Raw genomic sequence first — 23,802 nt, 5'->3', positions numbered from 1 at the left:
CTCCTGTTCATCGCTTTGAAAAAGCGTTGCATACTCTGGATCTGGTGCGGGTGCTCCGGATCTATGTGTCTCGCACCGCTGTTCTTAGGCGGTGCACCTCTCTTTTTGTGCTAACCACAGGTCGGCGTAAGGGCCTCTCGGCTTCTAAGCCGACCTTAGCTCGTTGGATTAGGTCGGCCATTGCTGATGCCTACCAGTGTTCTCAGGTGCCTCCCCCGCCGGGGATCAAGGCACACTCGACCAGAGCTGTCGGTGCCTCTTGGGCTTTCAGGCACCAGGCTACGGCTCAGCAGGTCTGTCAGGCTGCCACTTGGACTAGTCTGCATACCTTTTCAAAGCACTACCAAGTGCATGCTCATGCTTCGGCAGATGCGAGCTTGGGCAGACGCATCCTTCAGGCAGCTGTCGCCCATTTGTGAAGTTAGGTTCCGCCTACTTCCCAGTTTTCTGTTTATTCCCACCCATGGACTGCTTTGAGACGTCCCAATGTCTGGGTCTCCCATAGGAACGATAAAGAAGAAGGGAATTTTGTTACTTACCGTAAATTCCTTTTCTTCTAGCTCCTATTGGGAGACCCAGACGATTGGGTGTATAGTACTGCCTCCGGAGGCCACACAAAGCATTACACTAAAAAGTGTAAGGCCCCTCCCCTTCTGGCTATACACCCCCAGTGGGATCACTGGCTCACCAGTTTTAGTGCAAAAGCAAGAAGGAGGAAAGCCAATAACTGGTTTAAACAAATTCACTCCGAAGTAACATCGGAGAACTGAAAACCATTCAACATGAACAACATGTGTACCCGAAAAACAACCAAAAATCCTGAAGGACAACAGGGCGGGTGCTGGGTCTCCCAATAGGAGCTAGAAGAAAAGGAATTTACGGTAAGTAACAAAATTCCCTTCTTCTTCGGCGCTCCATTGGGAGACCCAGACGATTGGGACGTCCAAAAGCTGTCCCTGGGTGGGTAAAGAAATACCTCATGTTAGAGCTGCAAAGACAGCCCTCCCCTACGGGGAGGCAACTGCCGCCTGCAGGACTCTTCTACCTAGGCTGGCGTCCGCCGAAGCATAGGTATGCACCTGATAATGTTTGGTGCAAGTGTGCAGACTCGACCATGTAGCTGCCTGGCACACCTGTTGAGCCGTAGCCTGGTGTCGTAATGCCCAGGACGCACCCACGGCTCTGGTAGAATGGGCCTTCAGCCCTGATGGAACCGGAAGCCCAGCAGAACGGTAGGCTTCAAGAATTGGTTCTTTGATCCATCGAGCCAAGGTGGCTTTGGAAGCCTGCGACCCTTTGCGCTTACCAGCGACAAGGACAAAGAGTGCATCCGAGCGGCGCAGGGGCGCCGTGCGGGAAATGTAGATTCTGAGTGCTCTCACCAGATCCAACAAATGTAAATCCTTTTCATACCGATGAACTGCATGCCGATAAAAGGAAGGCAAGGAGATATCCTGATTAAGATGAAAAGAGGATACCACCTTAGGGAGAAACTCCTGAATGGGGCGCAGCACTACCTTGTCCTGGTGGAACACCAGGAAAGGAGCTTTGGATGACAGCGCTGCTAGTTCAGACACTCTCCGAAGAGACGTGACCGCTACCAGAAAGGCCACTTTCTGTGAGAGTCGAGAAAGTGACACATCCCTCAGAGGCTCGAAGGGCGGCTTCTGGAGAGCAACAAGGACCTTGTTTAGATCCCACGGATCTAACGGCCGCCTGTACGGAGGTACGATATGACAAACCCCCTGCAGGAACGTGCGCACCTGAGAAAGTCGTGCTAGACGCTTCTGAAAAAACACGGATAGTGCCGAGACTTGCCCTTTAAGGGAGCCGAGCGACAAGCCCTTTTCCAACCCAGATTGCAGGAAGGAAAGAACGACAGGTAACGCGAATGGCCAGGGGGATACTCCTTGTGCAGAGCACCAGGATAAGAAAATCTTCCACGTTCTGTGGTAGATCTTAGCAGAAGTGGACTTCCTAGCCTGTCTCATGGTGGCCACGACCCCTTGGGGTAATCCTGAAGACGCTAGGATCCAGGACTCAATGGCCACACAGTCAGGTTCAGGGCCGCAGAATTCCGATGGAAAAACGGCCCTTGGGACAGTAAGTCTGGACGGTCTGGTAGTGCCCACGGTTGGCCGACCGTGAGATGCCACAGATCCGGGTACCACGACCTCCTCGGCCAGTCTGGGGCGACGAGTATGACGCGGCCGCAATCGGATCTGATCTTGCGTAACACTCTGGGCAAGAGTGCCAGAGGTGGAAACACATAAGGGAGCCGGAACTGCGACCAATCTTGCACTAAGGCGTCTGCCGCCAGAGCTCTTTGATCGCGAGACCGCGCTATGAAGGTCGGGACCTTGTTGTTGTGCCGAGACGCCATTAGGTCGACGTCCGGCACCCCCCAGCGGCGGCAGATTTCCTGAAACACGTCCGGGTGAAGGGACCATTCCCCTGCGTCCATGCCCTGGCGACTGAGGAAGTCTGCTTCCCAGTTTTCTACGCCCGGGATGTGAACTGCTGATATGGTGGATGCTCTTTCCTCCACCCACATCAGAATCCGCCTGACTTCCTGGAAGGCTTGCCGACTGCGTGTCCCTCCTTGGTGGTTGATGTATGCCACCGCTGTGGAGTTGTCCGACTGAATTCGGATCTGCTTTCCTTCCAGCCACTGCTGGAAGGCTAATAGGGCAAGATACACTGCCCTGATTTCCAGAACATTGATCTGAAGGGTGGACTCCTGCTGAGTCCACGTCCCTTGAGCCCTGTGTTGGAGAAAAACTGCTCCCCACCCTGACAGACTCGCGTCTGTCGTGACCACTGCCCAGGATGGGGGCAGGAATGATCTTCCCTGTGATAATGAGGTGGGAAGAAGCCACCATTGCAGAGAGTCCTTGGCCGTCTGAGAAAGGGAGACTTTCCTGTCTAGGGAAGTTGTCTTCCCGTCCCATTGGCGGAGAATGTCCCATTGAAGTGGGCGCAGATGAAACTGCGCGAACGGGACTGCCTCCATTGCTGCCACCATCTTCCCTAGGAAGTGCATGAGGCGCCTTAAGGGGTGCGACTGACCCTGAAGGAGAGACTGCACCCCTGTCTGTAGTGACCGCTGCTTGTCCAGCGGAAGCTTCACTATCGCTGAGAGAGTATGAAACTCCATGCCAAGATACGTTAGTGATCGAGTCGGTGCCAGGTTTGACTTTGAAAAGTTGATGATCCACCCGAAAGTCTGGAGAGTCTCCAGCGCAACATTCAGGCTGTGTTGGCATGCCTCTTGAGAGGGTGCTTTGACAAGTAGATCGTCTAAATAAGGGATCACGGAATGTCCCTGAGAATGCAAGACTGCTACCACTGCCGCCATGACCTTGGTGAAAACCCGTGGGGCTGTCGCCAGACCAAATGGCAGAGCTACGAACTGGAGATGGTCGTCTCCTATCACGAAACGTAGAAAACGTTGGTGCTCTGTAGCAATCGGCACGTGGAGATAAGCATCTTTGATGTCTATTGATGCAAGGAAATCTCCTTGAGACATTGAGGCAATGACGGAGCGGAGGGATTCCATCCGGAACCGCCTGGCGTTCACATGCTTGTTGAGCAGCTTTAGGTCCAGAACAGGACGAAACGAGCCGTCCTTTTTTGGAACCACAAAGAGATTGGAGTAAAAACCTTGCCCTTGTTCCTGCTGAGGAACAGGGATCACCACTCCTTCTGCTTTTAGTGAGCACACCGCCTGCAGAAGGGCATCTGCTCGGTCGGGATGTGGGGAGGTTCTGAAGAACCGAGGCGGAGGACGAGAACTGAACTCTATCCTGTACCCGTGAGACAAAATGTCTGTTACCCACCGGTCTTTGACCTGTGGCAGCCAAATGTCGCAAAAGCGGGAGAGCCTGCCACCGACCGAGGATGCGGAGGGATGAGGTCGAAAGTCATGAGGCAGCCGCCTTGGAAGCGGTTCCTCCGGTTGCTTTCTTGGGGCGTGAGTGAGCCCGCCAGGAATCTGAGCTCCTTTGCTCCTTCTGAGTCCCTTTGGACGAGGAGAATTGGGTCTTGCCGGAGCCTCTAAAGGACCGAAACCTCGACTGCCACTTCCTCTGTTGAGGTTTGCTTGATCTGGGCTGGGGTAAGGAGGAGTCTTTACCCTTGGATTGTTTAATGATTTCAGTCAATTGTTCACCAAACAGTCTATCTACCGATAGTGGCAAGCTGGTTAAACATTTTTTGGAAGCAGAATCCGCTTTCCATTCCTTTAACCACAAGGCTCTGCGCAAAACCACAGAGTTGGCAGACGCCATTGAGGTACGGCTTGTAGAGTCCAGGACAGCGTTGATAGCGTAAGTCGCAAACGCAGACATTTGCGAGGTTAGGGACGCTACTCGCGGCACTGCTGGACGTATGATAGAGTCCACCTGTGCCAGACCAGCTGAAATAGCTTGGAGTGCCCACACGGCCGCGAATGCTGGAGCAAACGACGCGCCGATAGCTTCATAGACAGACTTTAACCAAAAGGTCCATCTGTCTGTCATTGGCATCTTTAAGTGAAGCCCCATCCTCCACTGCAACTATGGATCTAGCCGCAAGCCTGGAGATTGGGGGGTCCACCTTTGGACACTGGGTCCAGCGTTTGACCACGTCAGGGGGAAAGGGATAACGTGTATCCTTAAGACGTTTGGAGAAACGCTTGTCTGGGTAAGCATGGTGTTTCTGGACTGATTCTCTGAAGTCAGCGTGGTCCAGAAAAGTACTCAGTTTACGCTTGGGATACCTGAAATGGAACTTCTCCTGCTGTGCAGCTGCCTCCTCTGCAGAAGGGGCAGGGGGAGAAATTTCCAATAGACTATTGATGGCCGCTATAAGGTCATTTACCATGGCGTCACCATCAGGAGTATCCAGATTGAGAGCGGTTTCAGGATTAGACTCCTGATCACCCTCCTCTGTCTCATCATGTAGAGACTCTTCTCGCTGAGACCCTGATCCGCGTGATGACGTGGAGGGTCTCTCCCAGCGAGCACGCTTAGGCTGCCTGGGACTGTCATCTGAATCAGAGCCGTCAGGCTGAGATGCCTGGGACCCCCCTTGAATCACGGATTAACTCCAACTGAGGGGGACCGGGGAACGTTGCCGCAGCAGTGTCCATGGTCTGAGTAACTGGCCTGGCCTGCAAGGTCTCTAGTATCTTTGTCATAGTGACAGACATCTTGTCAGCAAAAACTGCAAACTCTGTCCCCGTCACCGGGACAGGGTTCAACGGCGACTCTGCCTGGGCCACTACCACCATAGACTCCGGCTGACGAAGTGGCACAGGGACCGAACATTGCACACAATGGGGGTCATTGTAACCTGCCGGTAGATCAGCCCCACAAGCGGCACAAGCAGCGCTTACAGCCTGTGTCTTGGCACCCTTGCGTTTTGCGGATGACATGTTGTCGTCTCCTCAGAGCAAGATAGGGTATACAGCCAAGAAGCGACCTTACAGTGCAATATATATATACATATATATATGGTATAGAGAAAAAAGGTACACCAAAATAACACTGTGGCACTAGTGGGGCCAGCACTAAAGTGCTGCTTACCGCCCGCTTAACGCGGGTGTGTGGTCGCCAGAAATCCCTTGTCTGGGTCTCCCAGAGCCTGTGTCCGTTCTCCAGCCAGACTGCATGTAGGAATGGCTGCCGGCGTCCTATGGAGAGGGGCGGGCCCTGGGCGTGTGCAGACAAAGAGCGGGAAACCTGCATCCCCCTGTGCTCAGTGAGAGGGCTGGAGCATGTAAATAAGACTCCAGCCCTCGGCGCTGATTAATCGTACAGCGTCTCTCCCTTGCCCTGATTGACAGGGTGGGGGCGGGAACGAAGCGGAGCTAGGCCGCAGAAGCCGGGGACTAAATTTATAAGCGACGCCGTCGTAAAAGCACGGTCGGCGCTAAGTCCCCGGCGCACTACAAGTCGCAGCCGCGCCGCCGCTCCAGGGGCGGTCGGCGCGGCAGTCCCCAACACATAAAGTCACTCAGAAAAACTGTAGTGACTGTAACCCCAGCGCGCAGCGCTACTGTCCCCGGCGCACTAGCACACCCAGCAAGTCTGGAATGTGCGCGGCCTGTTTGGGACACAGAGTACCTGAATGTCGCAGGGCCTTGTCCCTGAACGGTACCCAGCTCCGTATCCAGCAGGTTCCATGGGTCTGTGGATGGAGCCCGGCCTCAGGGCTTGGGGGCCGGTAAGATCCCACTTCCTCAGAGCCCCTCAGGGGGATGGGGAAGGAAAACAGCATGTGGGCTCCAGCCTCCGTACCCACAATGGGTACCTCAACCTTAACAAACACCGCCGACATAAAGTGGGGTGAGAAGGGAGCATGCTGGGGGCCCTATTATGGGCCCTCTTTTCTTCCATCCGACATAGTCAGCAGCTGCTGCTGACTAAACAGTGGAGCTATGCGTGGATGTCTGACCTCCTTCGCACAAAGCAGAAAACTGGTGAGCCAGTGATCCCACTGGGGGTGTATAGCCAGAAGGGGAGGGGCCTTACACTTTTTAGTGTAATGCTTTGTGTGGCCTCCGGAGGCAGTACTATACACCCAATCGTCTGGGTCTCCCAATGGAGCGCCGAAGAAAAAGAGAATTTTGTTTACTTACCGTAAATTATTTTTCTTATAGTTCCGTATTGGGAGACCCAGCTCCCTCCCTGTTGCCTGTTGGCAGTTTCTTGTTCCGCGTGTTATCACCGGCTGTTGTTGTGGACAGAGTCTCCGGTTGCTCAGGTTCTTACTCGGTTCTACTTGTGGGTGGCTATTCTCCTTCAGCTTTTGCACTAAACTGGCTAGGACTGGCTACCAGGGGGTGTATAAGCTCAGGGGGAGGAGCTACACTTTTAAGTGTAGTACTTTGTGTGTCCTCCGGAGGCAGAAGCTAAACACCCATGGTCTGGGTCTCCCAAAGGAACGATAAAGAAAATCTTGCAGAAAACTAAGTTATTCTTGTGTGTAGTGTACATCGATCGTCCTTTCTAGGGTTTTACTCCGTTTCCTTTCAGTGTCCAGCAATGGAGAAAAGTAAACGGGATTCTCTGCTATTGAACTTTTTGATAATGTTGCCGATCCGTTCAGCCATCGGCAGGATTATATGAATACCGTGTTTTCCGGACTGAAAGATGCACTTTTTTTCATCTCCAAAACTGGGGGTAAAATGGGGGTGTATCTTACAATGTGGCTATGGCTTACCGGGGGAGGCAGTGGTGGAGCGGGGTCATAGTGTGGAGGTGGCACTGAGCTGTAGTATGTTTATTCAAACGTAATAAGAATATCTGTGTATATAAATAATCAAAATGTAGATGTAGTTGCATAATTATCTGTCTGTCTATGTAGCAATTGCACAGACCTATAGTATAATTCAAAGTTGTATAGTCATGAAGGAGTTAACCAAAGCTGATGAAGCCAGAATGTGAAGCTGCAAAAGTGTTATCAGTAATGTTCACACAGAAAGAATGTACGGGAGGCAGGCCATGTGCTGTGAGAAATTGGGGAGTAAAAGTACTCCCTGGTTAGCTTCAAGGTTATTCATGCTTACTGTATAATTGGATCTATCAGAATGCACGAGTCAGTTGGTGATGCTGGCTCAAGGAGAACATGTCTCATGTACTCATTGTCACATTGTCATTGATACATTGATATATCGGCACTGGTATACAGCTAATACGGCACCGTCTCGGAATATCCCAAACGAAGACTCCATTAGCAGTCTTCACCCAAATTCCTCCCTTGACAATAGGAGGCAGGGTTGGCGATACTGAGGGGGTCACTGCAGTGTCCGCCTGATCTGACTGCGGACTCCATTGAATCGCCTGCGGCTGACGTGATGAACTTCAAAAAAATGGCTGTGGAGGTGGCGCATGTGCAGATTGATGGGATGGACTTCAAGAAAATGGCTGCGGAGGATTTCTGCGAACGCGCTTCCTCTGCGGCCATTTTCTTGAAGTCCACTGTGTCAACCGTGGGCAATTTAATGAAGCCCGCAGTCAGATCTGGCACCCGCCGCCGCAGCGACAACCCATCCTGTGACCCTCCTGAGTCGCTCCACTGCAGTGACACCCCCCGCAGCCCGCTGGCAGATCAATGGCACCCGCTGCCGCAGCAACATCTCGTCCTGTGACCCTCCACTGCAGCGACACCCCCGCAGCATGACAGCAGATCAATGGCGCCCTCCGCCGCGACACCCTCAAGGCCACAGTATTGCTACCCCTCCTGAGACGCAACACCCCCTCCTGTGAGCCCGCAGCACCGCCGAATCTGCCTCCTGTGACCTTCCTGAGCCGCTCCACCGCTGCCCCCCCCCGCCCCGGTGATCATTAGTATTACGACGCACTAAGATTATAAGATGGACCCTCATTTTAACATTAAAAATTATTTCTTTCTATTTTCCTCCTCTAAATTTGGAGTGCGTCTTATAATCCAGGGTGTCCTATAACGGTATTTTACTATTCTCCCACCTGCCTTGGGTTTGCGCAGTAAATCTGCCAATCTAGAAAGGAAAGTGTTAACCGTGAGTGTGCAGAGTGCATAAGGGCTGTGACCAGCTTCTTGATGAAAGTCCAAGAGGCAGATGGATAACAGGCCATAAAGACAAGCAGAACATGTAGTAAAACCATTGATCGCCATGATAGCCGGCGCGCTGTAAGCAATTTGTGCTATTCCTGCCGCCTCCGGGTCCACCTTACCTCTGCTGGCCGGCTTGGTCCTGCTGTACGAGGTCTGGGGCTGATACTGCGATGTGCTCAACTCCGGCTCTCGCATCGAGCCCATAAGAGACTCGGCGGCGTCATGTCCGCTCTCCTGCAGGGGTTTGCTCAAACCTCTGAGTGTCTGTCCCTCGCTCATCCGGTGTCCCTCCCCAGAGCAGTCCTCCTCCATGCTCTCCGAGTGCAGCATGGCCGGGTGATACCTGGGCGGTGGCGGTGCATGCGTGGCCTGCTGCATACATTCTTGTGCTCGGATCTGCAGGAGGTGGTGGTAGGGCTCGGAGGGCGCTGGGTACGATATGTTGCCTGCGTCTACTTGATTCAGGTGCTGGTTGAACAGTTCGTTCAGCTCCTGCTGCTGTTGCTGGTGCTGTTTTATGAGCTGCATGAAGTCTGCAGGGGGCAGGCGTGCGTCCGCGTGGCCGGTCAGGGAGTGCCGCGGGGAGAGCAGGCCCTGCAGCATGTGCGGCAGTTGCTGGTGATGTCGGCTGTAGGTGCTGGGGGTGGGGGACAGCAGGGCTTGCTGCAGCGCCGATGTGGGGTAATTCTGTTGGGGCGTCGCGCTGAACGCCGGATACTGTTCTAGTTGAGGGACTTTTAAGGCTTGAGAAAACCCAGCGGTGCCGGAAGGGCTGTATCCTGCGCTTCCTTGGCTCGTGTATCCCGATGGGGGAGGCCTTGGCTGGTCAGAAAACACATGAGGGTGCAGGTGGGTCTGGTCGTAGTTTGTGGAGGGAGAGAAGCGGCCCATATTCAAGCTGGAAAAAAAAAAAACAGCATGGAGAAATGTCATAAAAAATGGCGGCCACTGGAAGAATCAGGGCTTAGTCAGGTAACCGAATGGCTTCAACCCCAAGCGCCTGACCCTATGGCTTCAACCCCAAGCGCCTGACCCTATGGCTTCAACCCCAAGCGCCTGACCCTATGGCTTCAACCCCAAGCGCCTGACCCTATGGCTTCAACCCCAAGCGCCTGACCCTATGGCTTCAACCCCAAGCGCCTGACCCTATGGCTTCAACCCAAAGCGCCTGACCCTATGGCTTCAACCCAAAGCGCCTGACCCTATGGCTTCAACCCAAAGCGCCTGACCCTATGGCTTCAACCCAAAGCGCCTGACCCTATGGCTTCAACCCAAAGCGCCTGACCCTATGGCTTCAACCCAAAGCGCCTGACCCTAAGGCTTCAACCCAAAGCGCCTGACCCTATGGCTTCAACCCAAAGTGCCTGACCCTATGGCTTCAACCCCAAGCGCCTGACCCTAAGGCTTCAACCCCAAGCGCCTGACCCGAAATAACCCATCATATATACACATTACTGTTCAGGTTAGGAGACCGCCTGGCCGGAAAATATGGGCATGTGTATAAGGTCTTTATAATCTATTTGTCTGGGGTCTTGCTGGATGAAGCCCCCTTTTAAAGGGCAGTCTGGGTACACAATACTTTTAATAGCACCCCTTTAATCTATCAACACCTGCGGTCTAATAGATGCCTCTGAACGGTAACAGTCACACCCCCCTCCCCAAATATAGGGGCTGCCACTCCCAAGACCCCGGCCGACCTGTTGCTCTTTATCAGGAAAGGTTTTTGCCGGCAGCCGCTGTTTGTTCATAGGGGGGAAAGTTTCTCTAAAGCGGATCTGTCACCAGATTTCATAATACAAACTGCATACATTCTCAATTGGACCTGATGAGGCTGGTGTACTTACTTGGGAGGGAAAAAAAAAATCAATGTGCAAATGGCTACATAATCCATTTAAAATGATCATTTTGATGTGAGGAAAAGCGACGAGCAATATGATTTGAGCTGCCCTGGTCCAGTGCTCAGTCTGCGGCTGTCACATTGGGCGCCTATGAAACTTAAAGGGAACCTGTCAGCAGAAATGTTGCCCTAAACCTAAAAGTTTCCCCTTCTGCAGCTTCTGGGCTGCATTCTAGCAAGGTTCCTATAGTTATTCTGCCCCCTTTTAGATCAAAATAAATAGTTTATAAAGTGGTACCTTTCAGGTTGAAAGAAGGGAATTTTGTTTACTTACCGTAAATTCCTTTTCTTCTAGCTCCAATTGGGAGACCCAGACAATTGGGTGTATAGCTACTGCCTCCGGAGGCCGCACAAAGTACTACACTTAAAAGTGTAAGGCCCCTCCCCTTCTGGCTATACCCCCCCCCGTGGGAGCACGGGTCCTTCAGTTTTAGTGCAAAAGCAAGAAGGAGGAAAGCCAATAACTGTTTCAAAAACAAATTCAATCCGATAAACAATATCGGAGAACGTAAGTTATTAACATGAACAACATGTGCACCCGAAAAACAAATACCCTCAGAAAAACAGGGCGGGTGCTGGGTCTCCCAATTGGAGCTAGAAGAAAAGGAATTTACGGTAAGTAAACAAAATTCCCTTCTTCTTTTTCGCTCCTAATTGGGAGACCCAGACAATTGGGACGTCCAAAAGCAGTCCATGGGTGGGTAAAATAATACCTCGCGATCGGGCTGTCAGGCAGCCCTTTCTTACAGGTGGGCCACCGCCGCCTGCAGGACTTGTCTACCTAGGCTGGCATCCGCCGAAGCATAGGTATGCACCTGATAATGCTTGGTGAAAGTGTGCAGACTCGACCAGGTAGCCGCCTGGCACACCTGCTGAGCCGTAGCCTGATGCCGTAATGCCCAGGACACACCCACGGCTCTGGTAGAATGGGCCTTCAGTCCAGAAGGAGTCGGAAGCCCAGCAGAACGGTAGGCGTGAAGAATTGGTTCCTTGATCCACTGCGCAAGGGTGGATTTGGAAGCTTGCGACCCTTTATGCTGACCAGCGACCAGGATAAAGAGTGCATCCGAACGGCGCAGAGACGCCGTGCGGGAAATGTAGATCCTGAGTGCTCTCACCAGGTCCAACAGATGTAAACCCTTTTCAAAATGGTGAACTGGATGCGGACACAAAGATGGTAAAGTGATATCCTGATTGAGATGAAAGGAAGATACCACCTTGGGAAGAAACTCTGGAATTGGACGCAGTACTACCTTGTCTTGGTGAAACACCAGGAAGGGAGATTTGCAAGATAACGCCGCCAGCTCTGACACTCTCCGAAGAGACGTGACCGCCACCAGAAAAGCCACTTTCTGTGAAAGCCGAGAAAAGGAAATCTCCTTCATAGGCTCGAAAGGTGGCTTCTGGAGAGCAATCAGAACCTTGTTCAGATCCCAGGGTTCCAATGGCCGCTTGTAAGGGGGAATGATATGACAAACCCCTTGCAGGAACGTGCGTACCTTAGGAAGTCGCGCCAGGCGCTTCTGAAAGAATACGGATAGCGCAGAGACTTGTCCTTTAAGGGAGCTAAGCGACAAACCTTTTTCCAACCCAGACTGCAGGAAGGAAAGAAAAATAGGTAATGCAAATGGCCAGGGAGAAACTCCCTGAGCAGAGCACCAAGATAAGAATATCTTCCACGTTCTGTGGTAGATCTTGGCGGAGGATGGTTTCCTAGCCTGTCTCATGGTGGCAACAACATCATGAGATAAACCTGAGGTCCCTAGGATCCAGGACTCAATGGCCACACAGTCAGGTTCAGGGCCGCAGAATTCAGATGGAAAAACGGCCCTTGAGACAGCAAGTCTGGACGGCCTGGTAGCGCCCACGGTTGTCCTACCGTGAGATGCCACAGATCCGGGTACCACGACCTCCTTGGCCAGTCTGGAGCGACGAGAATGGCGCAACGGCAGTCGGACCTGATTTTGCGGAGCACTCTGGGCAACAATGCCAGAGGTGGGAACACATAAGGTAGTCGGAACTGCGACCAATCCTGAACTAAGGCGTCTGCCGCCAGAGCTCGGTGATCGTGAGACCGTGCCATGAAAACCGGGACCTTGTTGTTGTGCCGTGACGCCATCAGGTCGACGTCCGGCATCCCCCAGCGGCGACAGATCTCCTGAAACACGTCCGGGTGAAGGGACCATTCCCCTGCGTCCATGCCCTGGCGACTGAGAAAGTCTGCTTCCCAGTTTTCCACGCCTGGGATGTGAACTGCGGATATGGTGGATGCTGTGTTTTCCACCCACGTCAGAATCCGCCGGACTTCTTGAAAGGCTTGTCGACTGCGTGTTCCCCCTTGGTGGTTGATGTACGCCACCGCTGTGGAATTGTCCGACTGAATCCGGATCTGCTTGCCCTCCAGCCACTGTTGGAAGGCTCGCAGAGCAAGATAGACTGCTCTGATTTCCAGAACATTGATCTGAAGGGTGGACTCTCTCTGAGTCCACGTACCCTGAGCCCTGTGGTGAAGAAACACTGCTCCCCACCCTGATAGGCTCGCATCTGTCGTGACCACCGCCCAGGATGGGGGTAGGAACGACTTTCCTTTTGACAATGAGGTGGGAAGAAGCCACCAACGGAGAGAGTCCTTGGTTGCCTGAGAGAGGTAGACATCCCTGTCGAGGGACGTCGACTTCCCGTCCCATTGGCGGAGAATGTCCCATTGTAGAGGGCGCAGATGAAACTGCGCGAAAGGGACTGCTTCCATTGCTGCCACCATCTTCCCTAGGAAATGCATGAGGCGCCTCAAGGAGTGGGACTGGTTCTGCAGGAGAGATTGCACCCCTGTCTGCAGAGAGCACTGCTTGTCCAGTGGAAGCTTCACTATCGCTGAGAGAGTATGAAACTCCATGCCAAGATATGTTAGTGATTGGGTCGGGGTTAGATTTGACTTTGAAAAGTTGATAATCCACCCGAAACTCTGGAGAGTCTTCAGTGCCACGTTCAGGCTGTGTTGGCATGCCTCTTGAGAGGGTGCCTTTATAAGTAGATCGTCCAAATACGGGATCACGGAGTGACCCTGCGAGTGCAGGACAGCTACTACTGCTGCCATGACCTTGGTGAAGACCCGAGGGGCTGTTGCCAGCCCGAAAGGTAACGCTACGAACTGCAGGTGTTCGCTTTCTATAACGAAGCGTAGAAAACGCTGATGCTCTGGCGCAATCGGCACGTGAAGATAAGCATCCTTGATGTCTATTGATGCTAAGAAATCTCCTTGAGACATTGAGGCTATGACGGAGCGGAGAGATTCCATCCGGAACCTCCTGGTTTTTACATGTTTGTTGAGCAACTTTAGATCCAGGACGGGCCGAAAGGACCCGTCCTTCTTTGGCACCACAAACAGATTGGAGTAAAAACCGTGACCTTGTTCCTGAAGAGGAACGGAAGTCACCACTCCTTCCGCCTTTAGAGCGGTCACCGCCTGCAGCAGAGCATCGGCTCGGTCGGGCGGTGGGGAAGTTCTGAAGAAACGAGTTGGAGGACGAGAGACGGATTCTATCCTGTACCCGTGAGACAGAATGTCCCTCACCCAACGGTCTTTGACCTGTGACAGCCAAATGCCGCCAAAGCGGGAGAGCCTGCCACCGACCGAGGATGCGGAGAGAGGAGGCTGAAAGTCATGAGGAAGCCGTCTTGGTAACGGTTCTTCCTGCTGTCTTTTTTGGGCGTGACTGAGTCCGCCAAGAATCTGAGCCTCTCTGATCCTTTTGAGTCCTCTTGGACGAGGAGAATTGGGACCTGCCTGAGCCTCGAAAGGACCGAAAACCAGACTGACCCCTCCTTTGTTGGGGCTTGTTTTGTCTGTGTTGAGGTAAGGATGAGTCCTTACCCTTGGAGTGTTTAATGATTTCATCCAAACGCTCACCAAACAATCGGTCACGAGAAAAAGGCAAACTGGTTAAGCACTTCTTGGAAGCAGAATCTGCCTTCCATTCTCTCAACCACAGGGCTCTGCGCAAAACCACGGAGTTGGCTGACGCCACCGCCGTACGGCTCGTAGAGTCCAGGACAGCATTAATCGCGTAAGACGCGAATGCAGACATTTGAGAGGTCAATGGTGCCACCTGCGGGGCAGATGTACGTGTGACCGAGTCGACCTGTATAAGCCCAGCTGAAATAGCTTGGAGTGCCCATACGGCTGCGAAAGCTGGCGCCAACGACGCTCCAATAGCTTCATAGATGGATTTCAGCCAGAGCTCCATCTGCCTGTCAGTGGCATCTTTAAGTGCCGCTCCATCTTCTACTGCAACTAAGGATCTAGCTGCAAGCCTGGAGATTGGAGGGTCCACCTTGGGACACTGGGTCCAACCCTTGACCACGTCAGGGGGAAAAGGATAGCGTGTATCTTTAAGCCGTTTAGAAAACCGCTTCTCAGGATAAGCGTGGTGTTTCTGGATTGCATCTCTAAAGTCAGCGTGGTCCAGAAAAGTGCTTAATTTACGCTTGGGATATCTGAAATGGAATTTCTCCTGCTGTGAAGCTGCCTCCTCCTGAGTAGGAGCTGGCGGAGAAATATCTAACATCCTATTGATGGACGCTATAAGATCATTCACTATGGCGTCACCATCCGGTGTATCCAGATTGAGGGCAGACCCAGGATCAGAATCTTGATCAGTTACATCCGCCTCATCACCCATAGATCCGTCCCGCTGGGACCCTGACCAGTGAGACGAAGTTGAGGGCCCCTCATAACGAGCCCGCTTAGGTTGTCTGGGACTGTCGTCCGAGTCAGAATCGTCACCCTGGGGTGCATGTGACACCCCCGGAGCTTGGAAGTGTTCCAGCTGAGGGGGACCAGGGAGCAATGATGCCACAGTGTCCATGGTCTGAGTTACTGGTCTAGACTGCAATGTTTCAAGAATCCTTGACATGGTCATAGACAATCTGTCAGCAAAAGCTGCAAACTCCGTTCCTGTCACCTGGACAGCATTCACAGGTGGTACACCCTGGGTCACGTCCAGCAGAGGCCCCGGCTGTGCAAGTTGCACAGGGGCCGAGCACTGCACACAATGGGGTTCAGTGGAACCTGCCGGTAGAGCAGCCCCACATGCGGTACAGGCAGCATATAACGTCTGTGCCTTGGCACCCTTGCGTTTTGCGGACGACATGCTGTTGCCTCCTTGTAATCTAGGAGGGTATATAGCCGAGAATCACCAGCGACCGTACAGTACAAAGTATTTGCAACACAAAATACTCAGTATACAAACGGCACAAGTGGGGGTGAGCCCTTGAGGGCTGCTTACCGCCCGCTGAACAGCGGGTATGAGGCCGTAGAATCCCGTGTCTGGGTCTCCCCGTCTCCCCTCTGCAGCTCAGTGTGCAGGCAGGAATGGCTGCCGGCGTTCTGTGAAGAGGGGCGGACCGTGGGCGTGCCACAAACAAAGAGCGGGAAACTGCGTCCTACTGTGCCTGGTGTGAGGGCTGGAGTATGTAAAAACGACTCCAGCCCTCAGCGCTGATGCTCTGTACAGCGTCCCGCCCTCCTCCTGACTGGCAGGTGCGGAGGCGGGAACGAACGAACTAGGCCGCAAAAGCCGGGGACTGTAGTAATAAGCGCGGCCATGATATATGCACGGCCAGCGCGGAAGTCCCCGGCGCACCACAAGTCCCAGCCGCGTCGCAGTCCCAGCGGCCGGCGCGACCGTTCTCCCTGAGTCTACCCACTCAGCTAAGCTGAAGTGAGGAAATGGCACAAGCGCAGCAGCGCTGTTGTCCCCGGCGCACTAACACACCCAGCAATGCTGCGGTGTGCGCGCGTATGCACGGGGACACAGAGTACCTTGACGGAGCAGGGCCATGTCCCTGACGATACTCAGCTCCATATCCAGCGGCTTCTCCAGGGGCTGCGGATGGAGCACGGTCTCTGTGCCTGGAGACCGGTAAAATCCCACTTCGCCCAGAGCCCTAATGGGGATGGGGAAGGAATCAGCATGTGGGCTCCAGCCTCCGTACCCGCAATGGGTACCTCAACCTTAACAAGCACCACCGACAAAAAGTGGGGTGAGAAGGGAGCATGCTGGGGGCCCTAGTATGGGTCCTCTTTTCTTCCATCCGACAGTCAGCAGCTGCTGCTGACTAAACAGTGGAGCTATGCGTGCGTGTCTGACCTCCTTCGCACAAAGCAAAAAACTGAAGGACCCGTGCTCCCACGGGGGGGTGTATAGCCAGAAGGGGAGGGGCCTTACACTTTTAAGTGTAGTACTTTGTGCGGCCTCCGGAGGCAGTAGCTATACACCCAATTGTCTGGGTCTCCCAATTAGGAGCGAAAAAGAAATCTTGTTAATGGTATACGGGGGCGGGCTGTCTGGTGTCTGTTACTGTCCCTCCTGCCGCTTTAAGCCGTCCCCCAACGCTCATTTACATACCTCAGGACACCGCCCAGGGCGTCCGAGGTCTCGCGCATGCACTGTGCCACTGTAGCGGGACTGTGTACAGTGGGACCGCTGGTGACGTTGCGCAGGCACGAGATTATGGGTGGTGCTGTGATTTTCATCAGCAAGCTCCCGCCCATAATCTCGTGTCCGCGCTTTCCCCTCTGCCTCCACCATTCTGCGCAAGCGCTGGCCAGATAATCGGTGGTGTCCTGCTCCGCTCCTCCCATCTATTTCCTGCTCCAGGGCTAGATGGGAAAGAGGTGACGTTGGGTCATCTGGCCAGGGCATGCGCAGAACAGTGGAGGCAGAGGGGAAAGCGCGGGCACGAGATTATGGGCGGGAGCTTGCTGATGAAAATCACAGCGCTGCCCATAATCTCGTGCCTGCACAACGTCACTAGCGGTCCCACTGTGCACAGTCCCGCTACAGTGGCACAGCGCATGCGCGGGACATCGGACGCACTGGGCGGCGTCCTGAGGTATGTAAATAAGCGTTGGTGGACGGCGTAAAGCGGCAGGAGGGACAGTAACAGACACCAGACAGCCCGCCCCCATGGTAGATTTAACAAGATTTTCAAACTGAAAGGTACCACTTTATAAACTATTTATTTTGATCTAAAAGGGGGCAGAATAACTATAGGAACCTTGCTAGAACGCAGCCCAGGAGCTGCAGAAGGGGAAACTTTTAGGTTTAGGGCAACATTTCTGCTGACAGGTTCCTTTAAACTCTGCAAAGTCATGACGTCCTGTGGTGCCTGACATCGTGTGGACTAACAAGGGTCAGAGGCACCGAGCATACAAGGTGCAAAAGTGAAGACCATAGAAGAGAAAAAAATGCCACCGACCGTCTCTAATCAATGTGGCACAGCCATTATGACATGGATTCACAGTAAGTGCACCAGCCTCATCAGGTCTAAGAATTGTATACATTTACACAGAGCGTAGGTTATTTATTTATTTATTTTTTTCTAAAAATTAATGGTATGAAACAAAAACAAAGAATGATTCCAAATAAAGTTCTGCGGCTCTCCAATGCGGTACCTGTGCACCTCAGCACTGTCAGCGCTCAGCTGCTTGGACAGAGGTCGGTGGGAGTAATTGCCCAATGAAGCCATCAGGGATGCCCGCTGCTGCATCTGAATGTGATTGGCACAAGGATTGATCGGAATCCCCCGGGCAGCTCCAGACATGTCGGGGGGCTCCTGCACCTGGATGGTGACTTGCTGCGCTGACTGCTGCTGGTTCTGCTGCTGCTGTATGCCCATGCGGGGCAGGGTGATGCTGGGTGGGGGGGAGCTGCTGTTAGAAGGCTGGTAGAGAGCGGTGTGAGCTGGCACCCCCTGATACTGAGTGGAAGGTTGGGCCCCTGAAAAGGTAGAAATAATACAAAAACGTAAGAACAAAAAAAAAATATATAAAACTAATAATAATGACACAAAACATATCAAAAGGAGCAGTACCATGTGTCTGGAGCATGGCACTGGAAGATGGCGGGGGGCTATTGTTTGGCTGTCTGAAGAGGTGGTTGCTGGCTGGATTAGGAGGGGGGCTAGAAGGCTGGATTCGCAACCTGAAATGAGAGAAGAGGACACGTCAATGACCGAAGCGACAAATAAAGGGAAACCGGAGCCGTCAATCACTAATGTGTGCAGAGTCCTACTATAACACACCCTTTAAAAGGCAAGGGGGAGACAGAAAGTGAACCGATTCATTTAAGCTTTTATTTTATACATATTTCTTTTATATAATTAGAGTAATTTGGACAAAGAAGGGAATTTTGTTTACTTACCGTAAATTCCTTTTCTTCTAGCTCCAATTGGGAGACCCAGACAATTGGGTGTATAGCTTCTGCCTCCGGAGGCCACACAAAGTATTACACTTAAAAGTGTAAAGCCCCTCCCCTCTGCTATACACCCCCCCGTGCATCACGGGCTCCTCAGTTTTGGTGCAAAAGCAGGAAGGAGGAAACTTATAAATTGGTCTAAAGTAAATTCAATCCGAAGGAAGTTCGGAGAACTGAAAACCATTCAACATGAACAACATGTGTACACAAAGAACAACAGCCCGAAGGGAACAGGGGCGGGTGCTGGGTCTTCCAATTGCAGCTAGAAGAAAAGGAATTTACGGTAAGTAAACAAAATTCCCTTCTTCTTTGTCGCTCCATTGGGAGACCCAGACAATTGGGACGTCCAAAAGCAGTCCCTGGGTGGGTAAAAGAATACCTCGTAATAGAGCTGTAAAAACGGCCCCTTCCTACAGGTGGGCAACCGCCGCCTGAAGGACTCGCCTACCTAGGCTGGCATCTGCCGAAGCATAGGTATGCACCTGATAGTGCTTCGTGAAAGTGTGCAGGCTCGACCAGGTAGCCGCCTGACACACCTGCTGAGCCGTAGCCTGGTGCCGCAAAGCCGAGGACGCACCCACGGCTCTGGTAGAATGGGCCTTCAGCCCTGAGGGAACCGGAAGCCCAGAAAAACGGTAGGCTTCGAGAATTGGTTCCTTGATCCACCGAGCCAGGGTTGACTTGGAAGCCTGTGACCCTTTACACTGGCCAGCGACAAGGACAAAGAGTGCATCCGAGCGGCGCAGGGGCGCCGTACGAGATATGTAGAGTCTGAGTGCTCTCACCAGATCTAACAAGTGCAAATCCTTTTCACATTGGTGAACTGGATGAGGACAAAAAGAAGGTAAAGAGATATCCTGATTGAGATGAAAGGGGGATACCACCTTAGGGAGGAATTCCGGAACCGGACGCAGAACCACCTTGTCCTGGTGAAACACCAGGAAAGGGGCTTTGCATGACAGCGCTGCTAGCTCAGACACTCTCCGAAGTGATGTGAATGCTACTAGGAAGACCACTTTCTGCGAAAGGCGTGAAAGAGAAATATCCTTTATTGGCTCGAACGGTGGTTTCTGAAGAGCCATCAGCACCCTGTTCAGATCCCAGGGTTCTAACGGACGCTTGTAAGGAGGGACTATGTGACAAACCCCCTGCAGGAACGTGCGTACCTGTGGAAGTCTGGCTAGGCGCTTCTGAAAAAACACAGAGAGCGCTGAGACTTGTCCCTTAAGGGAGCCGAGCGACAAACCCTTTTCCAATCCGGATTGAAGGAAGGACAGAAAAGTGGGCAAGGCAAATGGCCAGGGAGTAAAACCCTGATCAGAGCACCAGGATAAGAATATCCTCCACGTCCTGTGGTAGATCTTGGCGGACGTTGGTTTCCTAGCCTGTCTCATAGTGGCAATGACCTCTTGAGATAACCCTAAAGACGCTAAGATCCAGGACTCAATGGCTACACAGTCAGGTTGAGGGCCGCAGAATTCAGATGGAAAAACGGCCCTTGAGACAGCAAGTCTGGTCGGTCTGGTAGTGCCCACGGTTGGCCCACCGTGAGATGCCACAGATCCGGGTACCACGACCTCCTCGGCCAGTCTGGAGCGACGAGGATGGCGCGGCGGCAGTCGGACCTGATCTTGCGTAACACTCTGGGCAACAGTGCCAGAGGAGGAAACACATAAGGCAGTTGAAACTGCGACCAATCCTGAACTAATGCGTCCGCCGCCAGAGCTCTGATCTTGAGACCGTGCCATGAATGCCGGGACCTTGTTGTTGTACCGCGACGCCATTAGGTCGACGTCCGGCATCCCCCGGCGGCAACAGATCTCTTGAAACACGTCCGGGTGAAGGGACCATTCCCCTGCGTCCATGCCCTGGCGACTGAGAAAGTCTGCTTCCCAGTTTTCTACGCCCGGGATGTGAACTGCGGATATGGTGGAGGCTGTGGCTTCCACCCACAGCAGAATCCGCCGGACTTCCTGGAAGGCTAGCCGACTGCGTGTTCCGCCTTGGTGGTTGATGTATGCCACCGCGGTGGAGTTGTCCGACTGAATTCGGATCTGCTTGCCTTCCAGCCACGGCTGGAACGCCTTTAGGGCAAGATACTCTGCCCTTATCTCCAGAACATTGATCTGAAGGGAGGACTCCGGCTGAGTCCAGGTACCCTGAGCCCTGTGGTGGAGAAAGACCGCTCCCAACCCTGACAGACTCGCGTCCGTCGTGACCCACCGCCCAGGATGGGGGTAGGAAGGATTTCCCCTTCGACAATGAAGTGGGAAGAAGCCACCACCGAAGGGAGGCTTTGGCTGCCTGAGAAAGGGAGACGTTCCTGTCGAGGGACGTCGACTTCCTGTCCCATTTGCGGAGAATGTCCCATTGAAGTGGACGCAGATGAAACTGCGCAAAAGGAACTGCCTCCATTGCTGCCACCATCTTCCCTAGGAAGTGCATGAGGCGCCTCAAGGGGTGTGACTGGCCTTGAAGGAGAGATTGCACCCCTGTCTGTAGTGAGCGCTGTTTGTCCAGCGGAAGCTTCACTATCGCTGAGAGAGTATGAAACTCCATGCCAAGATATGTCAGTGATTGGGCCGGTGTCAGATTTGACTTTGGGAAATTGATGATCCACCCGAATCTCTGGAGAGTCTCCAGAGCAATGTCCAGGCTGTGTTGGCATGCCACTCGAGAGGGTGCCTTGACAAGTAGATCGTCTAAGTAAGGGATCACCGAGTGTCCCTGAGAGTGTAGGACTGCTACCACTGTTGCCATGACCTTGGTGAAAACCCTTGGGGCTGTCGCCAGGCCGAAAGGCAGTGCCACGAACTGAAAGTGTTCGTCCCCTATGGCGAAACGCAGGAAGCGCTGATGCTCTGGAGCAATCGGTACGTGGAGATAAGCATCTTTGATGTCGATTGATGCTAGGAAATCTCCTTGGGACATTGAGGCGATGACGGAGCGGAGCGATTCCATCCGGAACCGCCTGGTTTTTACGTGTTTGTTGAGCAGTTTTAGGTCCAGAACAGGACGGAAAGATCCGTCCTTTTTTGGCACCACAAACAAGTTGGAGTAAAAACCGTGACCCTGTTGCTGAAGAGGAACAGGGATCACCACTCCTTCTGCCTTCAGAGTGCTCACCGCCTGAAGAAGAGCATCGGCTCGTTCGGGGGGCGGAGATGTTCTGAAGAAACGAGTCGGAGGACGAGAGTTGAACTCTATCCTGTAACCGTGAGACAGAATGTCTCTCACCCAACGGTCTTGTACCTGTGGCAGCCAGGCGTCGCAAAAGCGGGAGAGCCTGCCACCAACCGAGGATGCGGTGTGAGGAGGCCGAAAGTCATGAGGAGGCCGCTTTGGGAGTGGTTCCTCCGGCGGTCTTTTTAGGACGTGACTTCGACCGCCATGAATCGGAGTTCCTCTGATCCTTCTGTGGCCTGTTGGACGAGGAGAATTGAGACCTGCCCGCGGGCCGAAAGGACCGAAACCTCGATTGTACCTTCCGTTGTTGAGGTCTGTTTGGTTTGGACTGGGGTAAGGATGAGTCCTTTCCCTTGGATTGTTTAATGATTTCATCCAATCGCTCACCAAACAGGCGGTCGCCAGAAAGTGGCAAACCGGTTAAGAACTTTTTGGAAGCAGAGTCTGCCTTCCATTCACGGAGCCACAAGGCCCTGCGGACTGCCACCGAATTGGCGGATGCTACCGCCGTACGGCTCGCAGAGTCCAGGACAGCATTAATGGCGTAGGACGCAAACGCCGACGCCTGAGAGGTTAAGAACACCACCTGCGGAGCAGAGACACGTGTGACTGCATTAATCTGCGAGTGACAAGCTGAGATAGCTTGGAGCGCCCATACGGCTGCGAATGCCGGAGCAAAGGACGCGCCGATAGCTTCATAGATGGATTTCAACCAGAGCTCCATCTGTCTGTCAGTGGCATCTTTGAGTGAAGCCCCATCTTCCACTGCAACTATGGATCTGGCCGCCAGTCTGGAGACTGGAGGATCCACCTTGGGACACTGAGCCCAACCCTTGACAACGTCAGGGGGGAAGGGATAACGTGTGTCCTTAAGGCGCTTAGAAAAGCGCTTATCTGGACAAGCTCGGTGTTTCTGGACTGCCTCTCTGAAGTCGGAGTGATCCAGAAACGTACTCATTGTACGTTTGGGAAACCTAAAACGGAATTTCTCCTGCTGAGAAGCTGACTCCTCAATTGGAGGAGCTGGGGGGAGAAAGATCCAACACCTGATTGATGGACGCTATAAGGTCATTCACTATGGCGTCCCCTTCAGGTGTATCCAGGTTGAGAGCGACCTCAGGATCAGAATCCTGATCTGCTACCTCCGCTTCATCCTCTAGAGAGTCCTCCTGCTGAGACCCTGAGCAGTGTGATGAAGTCGAGGGAAGCTCCCAGCGAGCCCGCTTAGGCGGCCTGGGACTGCGGTCCGTGTCGGAGACCTCACCTTGGGACCTATGAGTCACCCCAGGAGCACTTTGCTGCTCCAACCGAGGGGGGCCTGGGGTCAATGACTCCACAGTGGCCTGGGGCCTGAGTTACCGGTCTGGACTGCAAAGCTTCTAGTATTTTAGCAGACCATTTATCCATAGACTCAGAAAGTTTGTCAGCGAATACTGCAAACTCCGTCCCTGTCACCTGGACAGTGGCAGCAGGTGGTTCTACCTGGGCCACCAGTAGCAGAGGCTCTGGCTGAGTAAGTGCCGCAGGGGCCGAGCATTGCACACAATGAGGGTAGGTGGAACCTGCCGGTAGCATAGCCGCACATGAGGTACAGGTTGCAAAGTAAGCCTGTGCTTTGGCACCCTTGCTTTTTGCGGACGACATGCTGTTGTCTCCTCAGAGTACAATCCGGGAGGGTATATAGCCAAAAACCAACAGTGCGACCGTACAGAGTATATGTATAGCAAATAAGCATATATATATATATACACTTCGGCACCAGGGGGGCCAGCACCTAGTAACAGGTGCGGCTTACCGACCGCCCTCAGCGGTTGTGTGACCACCAGATTCCCTGCCTGGGCCTCCCCAGAGCCGTGTTGTCTCTCCTCTCCAGCTTCAGAA

The 23,802-nt window shown here is 53.2% G+C and overlaps 1 protein-coding gene across 1 annotated transcript in view; it reads right to left on the bottom strand.

The window, feature by feature from the left end:
* SIK3 (SIK family kinase 3) overlaps positions 1–23,802 on the bottom strand; it is a 152,688-nt gene that overhangs the window by 18,428 nt on the left and 110,458 nt on the right. The window contains 3 exon segments of the mRNA XM_075327829.1: positions 8,700–9,478; positions 17,934–18,258; positions 18,353–18,462. Of these exon segments, the coding sequence (XP_075183944.1) occupies positions 8,700–9,478; positions 17,934–18,258; positions 18,353–18,462 (1,214 nt within the window).

The sequence above is a fragment of the Anomaloglossus baeobatrachus genome, chromosome 11, assembly GCF_048569485.1.
Source record: "Anomaloglossus baeobatrachus isolate aAnoBae1 chromosome 11, aAnoBae1.hap1, whole genome shotgun sequence".
In the NCBI taxonomy this organism is placed as follows: Eukaryota; Metazoa; Chordata; class Amphibia; order Anura; family Aromobatidae; genus Anomaloglossus; species Anomaloglossus baeobatrachus.
The sequence above is the reverse complement of the archived record's forward strand: the minus strand, read 5'-3'. Positions and strand labels throughout refer to the sequence as shown.